This window comes from Stenella coeruleoalba (assembly GCF_951394435.1).
Source record: "Stenella coeruleoalba genome assembly, chromosome: 5".
NCBI lineage: Eukaryota > Metazoa > Chordata > Mammalia > Artiodactyla > Delphinidae > Stenella > Stenella coeruleoalba.
This window is the reverse complement of record NC_137150.1, coordinates 129,518,106-129,534,815: the sequence shown is the minus strand read 5'-3', so window position 1 is coordinate 129,534,815 and position 16,710 is coordinate 129,518,106. Positions and strand designations below refer to the sequence as shown.

Sequence of the window (16,710 nt, the reverse complement as noted above, 5' to 3'; positions counted from 1 at the left end):
GTATTGAGGTGCTCCTATGCTGGGCACATATATATTTAAAATTTTGTATATTCTCTTGGATTGATCCCTTGATCATTATGTAGTGTCTTTCTTTGTCTCTTGTAATAGTCTTTGTTTTAAAGTCTATTTTGTCTGATATGAGAATTGCTACTCCCGCTTTATTTGATTTCCATTTGCATGAAATATATTTCTCCATCCCCTCACTTTCAGTCTGTATGTGTTCCTAGGTCTGACGTGTCTCTTGTAGACAGCATATATACAGGTCTTCTTTTTCTATCCATTCAGCGAGTCTATGGCTTTTGCTTGGAGCATTTAACCCATTTACATTTAAGGTAATTATCAATATGTATGTTCCTATTACCATTTTATTAATTGTTTTAAGTTTGTTATTGTAGGTCTTTTCCTTCTCTTGTGTTTCCAGCCTAGAGAAGTTCCTTTAGCATTTGTTGTAAAGCTCGTTTGGTGATGCTGAATTCTCTTAGCTTTTGCTTGTCTGTAAAGGTTTTAATTTCTCCGTCAAATCTGAATGAGATCCTTGCTGGATAGAGTAATCTTGGTTGTAGGTTATTCCCCTTCATCACTTTAAATATGTCCTGCCACTCCCTTCTGGATTGCAGAATTTCTGCTGAAAGTTCAGCTAGTAACCTTATGGGGATTCCCTTGTATGTTATTTGTTGTTTTTCCCTTGCTGCTTTTAATAGATTTTCTTTGTGTTTAGTTTTTGATATTTTGATTAATATGTGTCTTGGTGTGTTTCTCCTTCGATTTATCCTGTATGGGACTCTCTGTCCTTCCTGGACTTGATTAACTATTTCCTTTCCCATATTAGGGAAGTTTTCAACTATAATCTCTTCAAATATTTTCTCAGCCCCTTTCTTTGTCTCTTCTTCTTCTGCGACCCCTATAGTTTGATTGTTAGTGAGTTCAATGTTGGCCCAGAGATCTCTAAGACTGTCCACAATTCTTTTCATTCTTTTTTCTTTATTCTACTGTGCAGTATTATTTCTCCTTTTTTCTTCCAGGTCACTTATCTGTTCTGCCTCAGTTATTCTGCTACTGATGTCTTCTAGAGAATTTTTAATTTCATTTATTGTGTTGTTCATCACTGTTTGTTTGTTCTTTAGTTCTTCTAGGTCCTTGTTAAATGTTTCTTGTATTTTCTCCATTCTATTTCCAAGATTTTAGATCATCTTTATTATCATTATTCTGAATTCTTTTTCAGATGTCTGGTCTCAGTGGCTTCGGTTGGTTCAGTGGATTGTGTAGGCTTCCTGGTGGTGGGGACTAGTGCCTGTGTTCAGGTGGATGAGGCTGGATCTTATCTTTCTGTTGGGAAGGTCCACGTCTGGTGGTGTGTTTTGGGGTGTCTGTGGCCTTATTATGATTTTAGGCAGCCTCTCTGCTAATGGGTGGCATTGTGCTTCTTTCTTGTTAGTTGTTTGGCATACGGTGTCCACCACTGGAGCTTGCTGGTCTTTGAGTGGAGCTGGGTCTTGGCATTGAGATGGAGATCTCTGGGAGATTTTTGGCATTTGATATTCCATGGAGATGGGAGGTCTCTTGTGGACCAGTGTCCTGAATTTTATTCTCCCACCTCAGAGGCAAAGCCCTGACACTTGGCTGGAGCACCAAGAGCCTCTCATCCACACAGCTTAGATAAAAGGGAGATAAGAGTGAAAGAAAGAAAGAAGATAATTTTTTTTAAAAAAGTTCTTAAAGTAAAAATAATTCTTAAAAAAAAATTAAAGTAATATAAAAAAAGAAAGAAAGAAGAGAGCAAGTAAACCAAAAAACAAACCCACCAATGGTAACAATCGCTAAAAACTATACAGAAAAAAAAAAAAAGAAAGAAAGAAAATGGACAGACAGAACCCTAAGACAAATGGTAAAAGCAAAGCTATACAGACAAAATCACAAATAGAAGCATACACATACATACTCACAGGAAGAGAAAAAGGGAAATATATATATATATATATATATATATATATATATATATATATATATATATATATATATATATATATATATATATTGTTGCTTCCAAAATCCACCTCCTCAGTTTGGGATAATTCGTTGTCTATTCTGGTATTCCACAGATGCAGGGTACATCAAGTTGATTGTGGAGCTTTAATCTGCTGCCCCAGATTCTGCTCGGAGAGATTTCCCTTTCTCTTCTTAGTTCGCACATCTCCTGGGGCTCAGCTTTGAATTTGGCCCCGCCTCTGCTTGTAGGTCGCCAGCGTGCATCTGTTCTTCGCTCAGACAGGACGGGGTTAAAGGAGCAGCTGATTTGAGGGCTCTGGGTCACTCAGGCCTGGGGGAGGGAGGGGTACGGAGTGCGGGGCGAGCCTGCAGCAGCAGAGGCCGGCGTGACGTTGCACCAGCCTGAGGCATGCCGTGCGTTCTCCCGGGGAAGTTGTCCCTGGATACTGGAACGCTGGCAGTGGTGGGCTGCACAGGCTCCCAGGAGGGGAGGTGTGGATAGTGACCTGTGCTCGCACACAGGCTTCTTGGTGGCTGCAGCAGCAGCGTTAGCATCACATGCCTGCCTCTGGGGTCTGCACTGATAGCCGGGTCTCGCGCCCATCTCTGGAGCTCCTTTAAGCAGCACTCTTAATCTCCTCTCCTCGTGCACCAGGAAACAAAGAGTCAAGAAAAGGTTTCTTGCCTCTTCAGCAGGTCCAGACTTTTTCCCAGACTCCCTGCCAGCTAGCCGTGACGCACTAGGCCCCTTTAGGCTGTGTTCACGCTGCCAACCCCAGTCCTCTTCCTGGGGTCTGATCTCCGAAGCCTAAGCCTCAGCTCCCAGGCCCCGCCCGCCCTGGCGGGTGAGCAGACAAGCCTCTCGGGCTGGTGAGTGCTATTCCGCAGTGATCCTCTGTGCGTGAATCTGTCCGCTTTGCCCTCCGCACCCCTGTTACTGCGCTCTCCTCTGCGGCTCCGAAGCTTCCCCCCTCTGCCACCCACAGTCTCCACCCACCAAGGACCTTCCGAGTGTGTGGAAACTTTTCCTCCTTCACAGCTCCCTCCCCGAGGCGCAGGTCCTGTCCCTATTCTTTTGTCCCTGTTTTTTCTTTTGCCCTACCCAGGTACGCGGGGGAGTTTCTTGCCTTTTAGGAGGTCTGAGGTCTTCTGCCAGCGTTCAGTAAGTGTTCTGTAGGAGTCGTTCCACATGTAGATGTATTTCTGATGTATTTGTGAGGAGGAAGGTGATCTCTGTGTCTTACTCTTCCACCATCTTGAAGCTCCCTTATCTTTTTTTTTTTTTTTTTTTTTTTTTTTTGAGTGGAGGGAAAACTTGAAGCGCTCGCAAACCAATCTAACATATATAAGTTTGCTAAAATCCTACAACTGGCCTTAGGTAAGGAATCACTCAGTGGTGATAGTAGATGAAAGTAATCTACTAGTTATAAGTATTCAGCATTCTATGGACACCAATTCATATGTTTTTTCAAAGAAAATGAGGTTTATTGGTCAATCAAGGAGTAAGTTAAGCAGAGGCCAGCTAAGAGCCTCTACTGTATGTTCTGTTTCTGTTGATAATCCCAGGACAGCTCTTAAAGTACATTAAGAATATGCAGTTAATAATACTTAAATTGCTTCTGTCAACAACAAAGCCAGAGCTGAATTCTCTGATGAGGCTTTAGGTGCTGATACTTTGTATTGTTGCTTGTGGAGGTCCTCATTTTTAAGATATCAGAGGCTTAATGCATGTGTTTGTTGAGTGGGGGCATTTATTTCTCCAGAGACAGGATACAGGTTTGCTTTGGGGCAGGACCAGTTTCTCAAAACAAAACAAAACAAATGTAGAACACAGTTTTTTGAATCTGCCCATGCACTTTGGAAAGTTCTAGCATATGACCCCAGAATTCTGAGCCACAAAGAAATATTTTCATTTGAAAAAAATGCCTATATGACTCATTTTGACTCTACTCAACTCTGCATGATGCTTCTGGAGTCTAGAATGTCTGCTTCTGAATAGCAGGAGTTTCATTCTAAGGAAGGATGATCCTACCAGGATAAAACTGAAATTGTGCTTAGGTCAACCACAGAGTGATTCATGTCCAAACGGTAGAAAATCATCCTCCACCATATTATCAGTCATACTTTACATGGTAGTAAATATTTAGAGTTCATTCACCGTCTGATAGGTATTACACAGTCCAGTATTGGATTTGAAATCTTAAGCACATGTATGAAATTTTATCTGCATCTGACACATGCTGATACACTTAACTTTTAACACTGGTTTTGGGATCTGTTCTGACCATTCCTGCTTTTATTCTTTTGGGCCTTTTGTTTGTATCATTTATATTCTTCTTTTTGAAAAATGCACATGAATAATGTAACTAATGCTTCTCATGCATCTCTTTTGCTTCTGCAGGAGGAATTTTTGAAACTGTGGAAAATGAACCTGTTAATGTTGAAGAATTAGCGTTCAAGTTTGCAGTCACCAGCATTAACAGAAATCGAACCCTGATGCCTAACACCACATTAACCTATGACATTCAGAGAATTAACCTTTTTGATAGTTTTGAAGCCTCACGGAGAGGTAACTATTTTCACACTTTTAAAACCTTCTTTGGGTGATATGTCTGCTCTACAAGTCAACTTCTTTTTGCTACCTGCTCTTTTTCAAAGTGGACATCTCTGTGCAAATGGGTTTGCAGGAACTTTTGGTGCAAGATGTCACTGTCCAGTACAATCTGAACCATCCTAATGGATGTTGCCTAGCTCTGTTTTCTGGGCCTTTCTGATTAGCTTAGCCTTCAGTGCCCTCCACTCTATGATTAACTGGTTCAGCTGAGAATGGAAAATGTCAAGCTTGATCTGTTTTTTCCTTCCTGAGGCTGAGACACCACCATGAAATTGTACAGTGCAGTCAAATAAAACTTTGTGGAAGGTCATACGCAATTAGCATGTGGAAATGCCCACAACACACAGAATTCACAACCTGAATCTTAACAGGTTGTGAGCTACTGGGTTTACCTACCATCCTCTCAAATAATTTTCTAACCCCTTTCCACAGATCATAGAAATGTGAAGATTATAAACATTGAATCATTATGTTTTACACCTGAAATGTTATAATGTTATGTGTTGATTATATGTCAATTTTAAAAAAGGAAAAAATTAAGAAAAAAATTAATGGAACGGTACAAGCAATCAAGCAAGCAAGGGACTTGGGGTCAAAGAAAATTAAACCTAGGAGAACAATCTCCGCATTTGATTCCCTTTTGCATCTGAAAAGAAGACAAGTTCCTAAAAAGTAATCTAATTTGTACGCAGGCTGCAAGGTTTGTCTCATGGAAAGAGTCATTGGAAGGGTGGGGCTTGTTTGCACATCCTTCAGACACTTCCAAGATGACTCTTTGAAGCCACATTTGACATGCTTGAAGGCTGGCCTCTAACTAGGGAGTTGTTGGACCTCCATACAGGAGTTTGTGTGGGTACATCACCCCAGAATAGGAGAGGCTCTTTCTCTCCTAAAGGAAAGCTTTGCCCATCAAACACGCACAAGTAAATGAAATACAATGAATGCCATGTTCATGCTGATTTCTAAGTAACTAAATATTGATTGTTTCCACATAGAATTAACCCAGTTTGGATTGCACCTAGTAGACTCTTCTGCAATATTCTTAGTGTCCCTTAAAAAAAAAAAAGTGAAACTTGTTCTCCTGGGAGCACAGATGAAAATGGAATAGTATAATGATTTTTTTTTTTTTTTTTTTTACTGTATGGCATGATCTTAGTATAAGAATATTTTATTTTCAAAGATGGATGGAGTTGTAGGTACTATACAGGTCAGAGTTGTCTATGACAAATAATAAAATGCTATGTTTATACAGCACTTTAAAGTTTACAAGGCATCTTTACATAAATTATCTCTATGTGTTAGATCTCTATCTTCCTCTCTCCATATCTCCCTTTCTGTGTCTCTGTCTGTTTCTGTTTCTCTCTCTCTGTTTCTCTCTGTCTCTCTGTCTCTCTCTCTGTCTCTCTCTCTCACACACACACTCACACAAAACATTGTTGAATAAATACCCCAGAAAGCCAACCACATTTAAAATCCAAAGCGTTTTTGTGACCTGAAGTACCTGCCATACTTGTAAATTAAACACCCCCAAAACTTCTTAAAACTGGTAATTTGCTGGCAAACAGAATTCAAAAGGATTGCTTTTTTGTCAAGTAATATTAGCATTCAGAGCTAAATATTAGCAGGAATCTCAATCCACCGCCTACTCTAGATGAAGTAATAGTTCATATACTTTCATGCCCTCATTTTTTCTTGCTAACCAATGAAAGCACATCCAGAAAATGAGCTTCTGAGGACAGTTTTCACTTCTAGCACTTAATACAGAAAGTTATGTCTTCATACCTCATGTGATAATTCAGTACCGAAGAGCACAGTGTCAGAAAGTTCCTTGTGAACATTTGCTGTCCCACAGATATTTGAAATATGGCTCTCAAATATTACTTATTAATTTTTCTCTCTAAATCAAGTCAGATAATTTTGACAAAGCCATATAATTTTTATACTTATTTTTATTTGTATGATGGCATTATGATAAAAATTGACAATTTCATTTAAATATTTTGCTATTATTTAATTCAAATATTCAACTATTGTTTCTTGGCAGTTCCAAATCCCTTTAAACTAGAATTAAAATGTAAATTTGAAATGTTTTTACATTTATATTTAATGCCAGCATAAATTTATGCCAGCATAAAATGAGTAGGCACTATTTTACATTGTCATAGAAGATAATCTGTCCCAACATTTCTGGAAGGAAATTTGGTTTATATGTATCAAGTGACTTAAAAATATCAATACCCTTTAATTACAGATTTCAATCTACTCAAAGAAAATAATGTAAAATTTAGAGAAAAATATAAGAACTAAGATAAGTGCTTATAATATTACTTATAATAACCAAAAATTAGGAGCAGCTTAAATATTCAGTATCATAGGACTAGTTAAATAAGTAATGACATACTCATGGATTAGGCTATTCTATGACACTAAAAATATACTTTTGCAGAATTTGTGATGACTTAGGGGAAAGGGTGTGCTTTTAGCATTAAACTCAGTGTTAAATACAGAAAGCAATGTATCAAACTGTATCTATATCGTGTTCAATTTTTTAATAAATTAGAACACCAAACTATGAATAGATATCCCAGTGATGGAATTTCAGAGCCTTTTTTCTTCCTTATACTTTTCAATATTCTAAATTATCTCAATGTGTGTATATAATCTTATAATGCAAAAAATAAATAAATGTTAAAAATTAATTTTTGTGTACATGTTGGCTGATATTGAAATAGAAAGAAGCCTGTCCTTGAGCTGGGTCCCTGGGCTCTGGTCAGTTCTGCCACTGTCCAGTGGCCCTGACTCACTTCATTGCCTATGACATTAGTGGGTTGGAGAAAATGTCTTCTAAGATCCCTTTAAGCTATGCTAATCTATTATTCTATAATTAATTAGCTATCAGTATCACTTAACATTCTTTAGCAATTTTTCAATATCCTGGACCTCCTTTCTGAGTTTTGGGAAGGACTGGAACTAAAGTACTCTGCAGCCACCCAGAGAGTCTTCTGAATTCTCTGACCCATTAATATCTTCATTGCCACATTGCCAGATGACAGAACTTGATTTATATGACATTCACTTGGCAAATGGCTTAAAGAATAGCTCTGAGTGCTTCTGGGTAACACCACACCAAGCAAGAGATTTAGACTCCATCTGATTAAAAGTAATGAAATGAGGACTTCCCCGGCAGTCCAGTGGTTAAGACTCAATGCTTCCAATGCAGGGGCTGGGGGTTCGATCCCTAGTTGGGGAACTAAGATCACACATGCCGCGTGGCATGACCAAATTAAAAAGAAAAAAAAAGTAATGAAGTGAGACCAACAGCTCATTTTTGTTTGCAGGGAATTGGCCTTGTGATGTGTTGCTAATCATTTCTCCATTTACATCTCTAATATTTAGTATCTCAGGAATATTGGAAGCTGGATGAAGCATATTTCCTCAGCATACAGATGGAGAGTGGATAATAGTTTCCAATAGCGAAAATAAGGAGGAACCATGAAAGGGAAGATTAAATTCACAGAACTCTCTCTTTCTCTCCCCTCTTCCCTGCTTTCCCTCTCCACCCCCTCCTTGTCTGTGGACATCAGCATGTGACCAGCTGGCTCTTGGTGTGGCTGCTCTCTTTGGCCCTTCCCATAGCTCCTCTGTCAGTGCTGTGCAGTCTATTTGCAATGCTCTCGAAGTTCCACATGTACAGACTCGCTGGAAACACCCTTCAGTGGACAACAAAGACCTGTTTTATGTCAACCTCTACCCAGATTATGCAGCTATCAGCAGAGCGGTCCTGGATCTGGTCCTCTACTACAACTGGAAAACAGTGACTGTGGTGTATGAAGACAGCACAGGTATGGGACTCACACAAGCCCTCACATGGCCATGTCTGGTCTGGAAAAAGGGAACCAGAATTTGCTACAGGTCTTGACTCATCAGGCAGAGTGCATGAACATGTTATTTTATATGAAGCTAATTGAGTTTTCTAATTGGGAAATGCCATGTGTAGTTAATTCCTTTTCCTTTTGGTGAGTTGACCCTTTCTGATGACCCATCCGTCATCAAACTTAAGGCACTTTTTTAAAAGAAATATCACCTTATTAATATATGTTGTAATCCAATCTGAATATTAAAGATGTAATTTAATGTATCCAACTCTGTTAAGACTGACCACGACTCCTTTCTTAAATAATGCAGAGAAAGTTTGAAATTGACCATGAAGTATGATTCCAATTCAATAAGTAGCTGCATTAATGCCTTGAAAAGTTTCTAAAGTACATACACAGAGGAATAATGTTAGAGGTTGTATCAATAAAATCTGACCATTTCATGCGAAAAGGACTATGAACCCCAGTAATGAGCCCTTAGTGAAGCTTGCTTTGTTCTGTCTGCTTATTTTAGGATGCAGGACAGACATGGGGTGCTCAGCGCCTCACTAGACATTTCTCTGACTCTCTCCCATTTGAAGTTTCTCTCACTGGCGCCTTCCCCCTTTGCCTCCTGTTTACATTTTGAGGTTTGTTGGAGTTCCAGATCCCTTTTATTCAGTTAAATTCTTCCAGTGACTCTTCATTGTCCACATAGGAAAGTCCAATTCTAATTTAAAGCTCTTCACCATCTAATCATTTTCATCTCCATTAACCCAGGCACCAGCTGCTCTACATCCCTGTACTGTTACATCACTTCTTAAATACCCCCAAGTCCATCCCTACTCTTTCTTTCTGAGGCTGGCCCCTAACTTTGGATAATCCTCCACATAACCCCCAAGGTGATAAGCTCCCTCATTCTCCATGATCACACCCAAATATCATTTCTTTTTAAAGCTCACTGAGACGACATTAGGAATTAGTAGCAGGGTGTAAATATAAGCATTATATCACATGCTTCAATTATCTGCTTAAATGTTTTTGAGACTAGGAATTCCAAAAAGTTGGAATTTTATCTTTTTATTTTTATAATCTGCTACCTAACACAGTACTGTTTACTTTCTGAATATTTTTTCTTCAAGAATTGAAATTAGCTCCTTTCCTTAATCTACACATTTGGTAATAAGACTAATAAAAGTATCAGTGAAAATTAACAAAGCAAAGCACTTTTGAACTTTTTTAATAGTATTTCATTTTTTTCACTCATTTCCACCAAGCACTAGCATTTACTGTTCCTCAGAGGATGAATAGTGAGCCTCCTCTATTTGGCACTAAATCCTGCTTCCATTTTAAACTGTAGGTAAAAGTGACTATTGTGATTGGAATTATACATTTATGTATTTTCTTATATCTCATCTCATTTGAGAAAGAAGTGAAGGTAGGTGATTGTATATATAATTTATAAATATTATATTCAAAACAGTCCTACTGGGAAGGATAGTCGTATTTTTAGAGCTGCACTTGCTTGCTGTGAAGGAAGAAAATATATTATCAAAGGAACTCCATAAGTATATTTAAAGAGCCTTAAAATATAGATATTATATATAGGTATGGTAAGGCCTTCCATGTTGTCTACCTTTGTAAATAGAGAATTCCACGAGTTAATAAAATAATACTATTTCTCATTATGTAGTACACTCTATAGCATAATTTTCTCTCACTATTTCTACCAGTTCCAGCAATGCCAGGCCATCTAAAAGGAAAACAAATCAATGAATAATATTGAGGCATCTGGATTTAATTTAAGAAAGAGTTCAACTAAAGGTGTGAGCATAATTGTATTTAGAAAAAATATAATTTGCAAAAGGATAACATAAAAGTTGATGTCCTAACCACCCTTTTGATTTTAAGTGAGTACCCATAGTTGACAGCCATTTTGCATAAGAGGAAATTCAAACTATCATTTCTATTACCTTTTACAAGAAACTGAAATCTCCTTTCATCCTTGTTAAGTTCACCTGAACTCAGTTGCTCAATATATACTTGCTGAAATTGACAATCCAAATGAGTCTGTATTTTGCCCATTAAGTTAGAGACGATTCATGTTAAAATGATTTTACTCCCAAAGACATTAAAAATGTAAATGAATAATCAATTGAGCCATGAAATTGGAACCCAGAGAGTAAACAGGTCAACTGAGATCAATAGAAGAAGACATCTTTTGACTATGAGTGGGTTTAATACTGCTTGACTCAGGGTTTTGGTTGCAGTAATTATCAAGTCATAAAAAGAAAACTTACTAAACCTGAAGGAAAAAAAAGGACTTAGGTGTGCTCAGCACCTGCTCTTACACCAGAATTAACTACCCATTAAAGAGCACTTTACTGGGATTTGTTTAGGAGTTTGTGAAATAACCTGAAGCCAGCGCAGATGTCTAAGGGACCAAATGGTCCTTGACTCCCATTGAAGTCAAGGGGAGCACTGTGCATGTCTCCAAGGACAAAATCCAAATCACTAAATACTAGCAGGCAGAATTCTGTCCTCTGGAAGAGCAAATGTAGAAAGCCCCTAGAGAACTGTCGGAGGGAGTTTTTTGTTGTTGTTGTTTGTTTGTTATTTCTGTTTGTTCGTTTTTGCCGTACGCGGGCCTCTCACTGTTGTGGCCTCTCCCGTCGCGGAGCACAGGCTCCGGACGCGCAGGCTCAGCGGCCATGGCTCACAGGCCAAGCCGCTCCGCGGTATGTGGGATCTTCCCGTACAGGGGCACGAACCCGTGTCCCCTGCATCGGCAGGCGGACTCTCAACCACTGCGCCACCAGAGAAGACCCCGGAGGGAGTTTTGCCTCACATCTCTCTCTCTGGTGCCTGGATATTCTTCCCATCAGTCATCTACTTCTCTCTGACTCCCTCATTCAGAGGTGACCCTAGGCAATGCGAAATCACTGCTCATTGTTCATCCCCTCTGCTTCTTTAGACCCCTGGTGGAAGCCTGGCTTCTATCCCTTCACACTCTTCAAAAAGAGCTGAGAAGCTGAGCACCAAATGCAGTGTGGAGAATATTCAACAGTTTCTGCTTTCTCAAGGCTAATCTTAGTGAAATGTAGCCATAGCTGATTTTGTAGGGCAGGGACCAGGAAGCTTTTCTCTCAAAAGGGTTACATACTATATAGCTTAAGCTTCATGTGCCATAGTGTCTTGATCACAACTATCCCACTCTGCTGAGGTAGCAAGAACACAGCCACAGGCAAAATATAAATGAACAGGTATGTTGTGTTCCAATAAACCTTTATTTACAACAAACAAGGAAGCCAGTGTGACTGGATCAGACTGAGAGGGGAAGGGTGGTGGGGTCAGAGAGGAGGGTCTTCATGATCATGGAGGGCTTTGTAGATTATTGGAAGAGCTTTTGTTCCTCATGAAATGGGAAGACATTGGAGAGTTTTCAGAAGAGGAGTGACATGATCAGATTTATACCATAAAAAGATCACTCTGGCCCTTGTATTAATAAAATGTCATAGAGAGGGAAGCATAAAATTGGAGGCTACTAGAGAAATCAAGGCAAGAGATGAGGTGATAGCAACAGAGGAGTAAGAAATGGTCAGATTCTGGAAATATTTTGATGTTGAGCTGGAATAATTCTCTGAGGGGTAGAGGCTGAGTGAGAAAAATAGAGGAGTCAAAGAGGACCCTAAGCTTTTTGGCCTGAGCCAAAAGATGGAGTTGCCATTGCCTGAGATGGGGAAACGGATAAATGGACATAGTTTGGAGAAATAAGGCTATCAGGAGTTCAGTCATGAATATGTTAAGTTTGATTTTGCAATGTCTACTAGACATCCAAAAAGAGGCAATGAGTAGGCAGTTAATATATGACTCTAGAGTTCAGGAATGTGGTGTAGGCTGGGGATACAAAATTGAGGGTCCTCAGCATATACATGGGACTAGATGAGGCCATCAGAGAAGTGAGCTGCAGACAGATGTGTTTATAACACATAGTACTTAAGAGGGATTTTTTCATCCACGGTTGCCTTAAATCATTTTTCTCAACACACCAGAGCCATGAGATTTATAAAATGCAACCTGCCATAAAGAACTATTATCTGTCACTTACTTAAAACATAGTCTCAAAGCTTTACAATGAGGATTCATTTGAGATAAGATTAATATACATAAAAATGTCAGTGATTGAAAGAAACATTAAATCCAGAAAGAAAACCCAAGAAAAATGACAACCACAAAAATCACAATAACTAAATTCTTGAAGTGCTGACTGATTGCCATGCATTGTTATAGTTATTTTATATAATTAACTCATTTAATATGCTCAACCACCCCGTAAATAAGTGCAATAGCTACTCTTTGGGCTATATTTAAATAGTGACTTAGATTTGTTATGCTTATTATATTTTCCTTCATTTCCCCATAGAAAATAGAAAGAATATATTGTTCGGAACCAAGAATCTTGACGAGCCCTAAAATTTAGACTTGAAGAAAATTAAACATTTTGACATAGGTGATTAAGCCAAAATGTAAACAATCAGTGCCAAGTAAAAGAATAAGTGAATGATTTCACCTTAGCAATCACAATTCACACCTCTGTGTTGTTATGATGACTCATGCTAGCCAAAACACTCTACCACATGCCCTCCCAAAATTCCACCTGAAATAGTTGGAGAATGGAAAGTCCTTGGCATTCAGCACCAGCAAGATAATATATTATAGTTCACTTTTTTCTGCCCTTACTCTTTTTTACCCTTCCTATTTACCCACTCCAGTCTCCTGACCAGAACCCTATCAAATTTTCAGAGTTCTGCTCAGGAAATCAATTTTTAGATATTTCATGGTGGTTTATTATTTTTAGCTACCATTGATATTGGCCAGAATTTAGGACCAAAACATACTGATAGAGCTAAATGCAGCATAGTTAATCTAAAATATTTTGACTAGATTCTTCTATGAGGTTCTTTGCGATCAAGGAACACAATTTTTCTTTTGGGAAGTCTTTAGCCTTTTTTGATGCACTTTTGAAAAATCGTATGTATGGAGATCTGCACTTATAAGTGCTGTATTTCCACAGGTAATTCACTCACTTACCCATCTCCTTTTCTCAGTTCTGATTTTTTCCTCCTCTCTGGAGGGTATATAGATCCCCTTAAGAATCCTATTAGATTTGGATACATTAATATACCAACAGGTTTGTGAAATGCCATTTTGCATGTTTCCAAGTTCAAATGAAGAAGAAATTAACATTTAAAATGTGCGATCTTATCTTTGGGTCCCAATGGTTTATTACATTCATTTTTATGACATCAAATCCACTGTTGTGGTACAATGAAAAGGGAATTGGACTAAGACTCAAGAAAACGTAGGTACTTTTCTTTTAAACTGCTGCTCATTAAATATAACTAAGACTGTCCAGAAATGGATTGAGTTGCAAAAATTGAGGTAGAGAATTTCTCGAACCAAGAGGTGTTCAGCAGCAGCTGTGTAGCGGGAATTCATGCATCAAGTAGGGGCTTGACCTTTAAGGTCTCTTCCAATTTCTGGCTTCTGTAACTCATTTTCAAGGCCAATCCAAACAATTAACCTCACTGTGCCTCACTTTCCTTACTGTAAAACAGCACTGACACCTATCCACCTCAGAGGTATATTCTGAGGTTTACTGAGCTATTTATAAGACATGCAGGATACTTCATAAAAAAGGGCAATGCAAATAGCAAAGTTTATTATTATTTAAGGAGAAGACAGGGAAATTTTTAAACAGCTACTGGAAATAGCATGTTCTTTTTTTCTCCTCCATATGCTCCACCTGTTCCCAGAGTCTACGTGCATACAATCAGCACTTTTCTGTGTCATATCTGAGTGCGCAGAGTAGAGATGGCCAAAGAAAGAGTTTAGAATTTGAGCACTTTTGAATGTTATCTTTACATTCAGAGCCCAGATCAAACTCATGTGAAATAAACAGACTCCTTGCTCTCAAGCACTTTTCAAACCAAAGGTGCAATTTCCAATTGCATTACTAGAGGTGGGAGTGGATGCAGGAGGCTCATATTTTGTCTTTTTATTAAGAAAGATTTGAACTTACAGAAAAATGGCAAGAAAGGTACAATGAACTTCTGTACATCCTGCATCTAAGTTCAGCAGTTGTCATCATTTGATCACATTTGCTTTAATGCTCTATGCTTCTCTCAATATAACAACAGCAACAACAAGTAGTAGTATTGTCGATTTGAAAGTAAGTGACAGACAGCATGACCATTTTACCTCTAAATACATTAGAGTATATTTCCTAAGAACAAGGACCTTCCTTTTTATAACCACACTACAGTTATCAAACACAGGAAACTTAACACGGATACAGTTTTTAACATCTATATCAATATTAATGTCTATATAGATATATATGATATTCTAGTTTCCCTAATTGTCCCAATTGCAGTTTTTTTTTTTAATCCAGGATCACTCACTGCATTTAGCTGTCAGGTCGTTTTAGTCTCCTTTGGTCTAAAACAGTCTGGCCTTCCCTTGTCTTTCATGACCTTGATATTTTTGAAGAGTCCATACCAGTTTTACTGTAGAATGTCTCTCTATTCGGTTTGTTTAGTTATCTCCTTTTCTGCATTTCATTTTTAAAGTGTCTCTCCTACAATGGACTAGAAAATCCATCACCATTGCCAGGTTTGCACACACCCTTACCATTCTCTGCAATTGGAGTCCCATCCTAGAAGCACTGGGTCACTCTGGCAGGGCTGGCATCCACACACAGGAGGGCCATTAGCAAAGTGAGGAATTGTGCCTATATCAATTTTCTTTCCCTGAAGTAACGACTTGTTTAAAGACAAGTTTTAACTTTTTACAATGAAGTGTAATGGATTGCTGGATTGCTGTAAAATGCAAATAAAAGGGAAAGCTTTCTCTAAATTTTGTCTCCTGTGGACTAAAAAGCTTTTCTAATTGTAAATTGTGTGATGTTTGCTAATGAAGGCAGCAAGGCTTCTTTTAAGCAAACAATTGCTTCGAAAGAGAAATGTAAACCTCCCTGTTTCTTGCTCTTTGTTCTTCCTACATCTTGGGTCTGTAACCTTTAAATCTGCTGATCTTCTCCTTTCCTGAGGCCAGTTCACCTGCATATGGACAAAAAGAGAAAACTAGGGCTTAGTAGTGAGTTTTTCTGAAAGGTAAATTTAGTCCAATTAAAAACTAATCTTTTGTACTGAGTTCTCCTTTCTCCTCTATTGATATTAAAATAAATTTCTTTTGTGAAACAATTGTGAAAGCTCACAGTTACTTTTTTTGAGGAGGGAACCTGTTTATTAACAGCTTCATTTGCCAAATAAAGGCTGAATGTTTTATGCTGGTCCAAATTTTTTAAATTTTTTTCTCTATTTATCCAGATATTTATTTATATAGTTAGTTAGTCATTCAGCCAGTTAGTTAGTTGATCTTAAATCTAAAAGTCAGGAGGAGCCGCTGATTTGATGAAAGAGCCCTAGCTTGGGGAGTCAGAGGTGGAACTAGCTTTAAACCCTGGATCTGCCACATGATAGCCTTACACAACCTTGAGCAAGTTGCTCCAGCCCCCGTCAGCCTCAGGTCATAGTTTATCAAATTAAGTAATAAGTGATGCCCCATGCATAATACAAGATGTGTTCATGTTATATTTCCAGCCCTTAACATGGATGGGACTTGGCATGGAGTGAACATCCAGAAAATGTTTTCCCATAAAACTGAATGAATGAAGGGAGAGAATATATTCAACTTTAAATGCCATTAACATGCATCTAAGTCATCATGATAGGAAAATGAACTTCAAGATTGACATTCCATTTAGCAAAGAACAAAAGAGCAGTTCATTGCAGCATATGAAATGTACTTCTTAAATATTTTTCCCATTTTACTTAAAGGCCATGTTGATCTCCCTTGTGGTCATGCTCAAAAAAAAAAAAAAGGAAGCGATTGCAAAGCAGGAGGGCGATAGGAAAAAAACAAACAAACAAATAAACAAACAATAAAAACAAGAGAGACTCACAAGCAGCCTGGAGTAAAGAAGAAAGGAGAATGGGTACCTCTTTCTACTCTTTACCTCTCTTATCAAATAATCCAAAGCTATATCTGGTCCTTCAAGCACCAACAATTTGTATTTGTAAGGCATGATGGTGACATGGAAAGATGTAAGGCATGATTTGTAAGGCATGGAAAGACTGAGTGCTAGACTCACAAGCAATTTGAATCCATAGCTCCTCCTATCTTTGTAACCCT

The 16,710-nt window shown here is 38.4% G+C and overlaps 1 protein-coding gene across 12 annotated transcripts in view; it reads left to right on the top strand.

The window, feature by feature from the left end:
• Positions 1-16,710, top strand: part of GRIK1 (glutamate ionotropic receptor kainate type subunit 1) — a gene marked incomplete at both ends in the record, with an annotated part of 424,965 nt that overhangs the window by 258,278 nt on the left and 149,977 nt on the right. For 7 of the 12 annotated variants that reach the window (XM_079921727.1, XM_079921724.1, XM_079921725.1 and 4 more), the window contains 2 exons: positions 4,388-4,555; positions 8,185-8,442. The exons of 3 other annotated variants lie outside the window; for them this stretch is intronic. In XM_079921727.1, the coding sequence (XP_079777853.1) occupies positions 4,388-4,555; positions 8,185-8,442 (426 nt within the window). The remainder of the gene's footprint in view (positions 1-4,387; positions 4,556-8,184; positions 8,443-16,710) is intronic. 2 more of the 12 variants (XM_079921731.1, XM_079921729.1) reach the window with 1 other exon arrangement.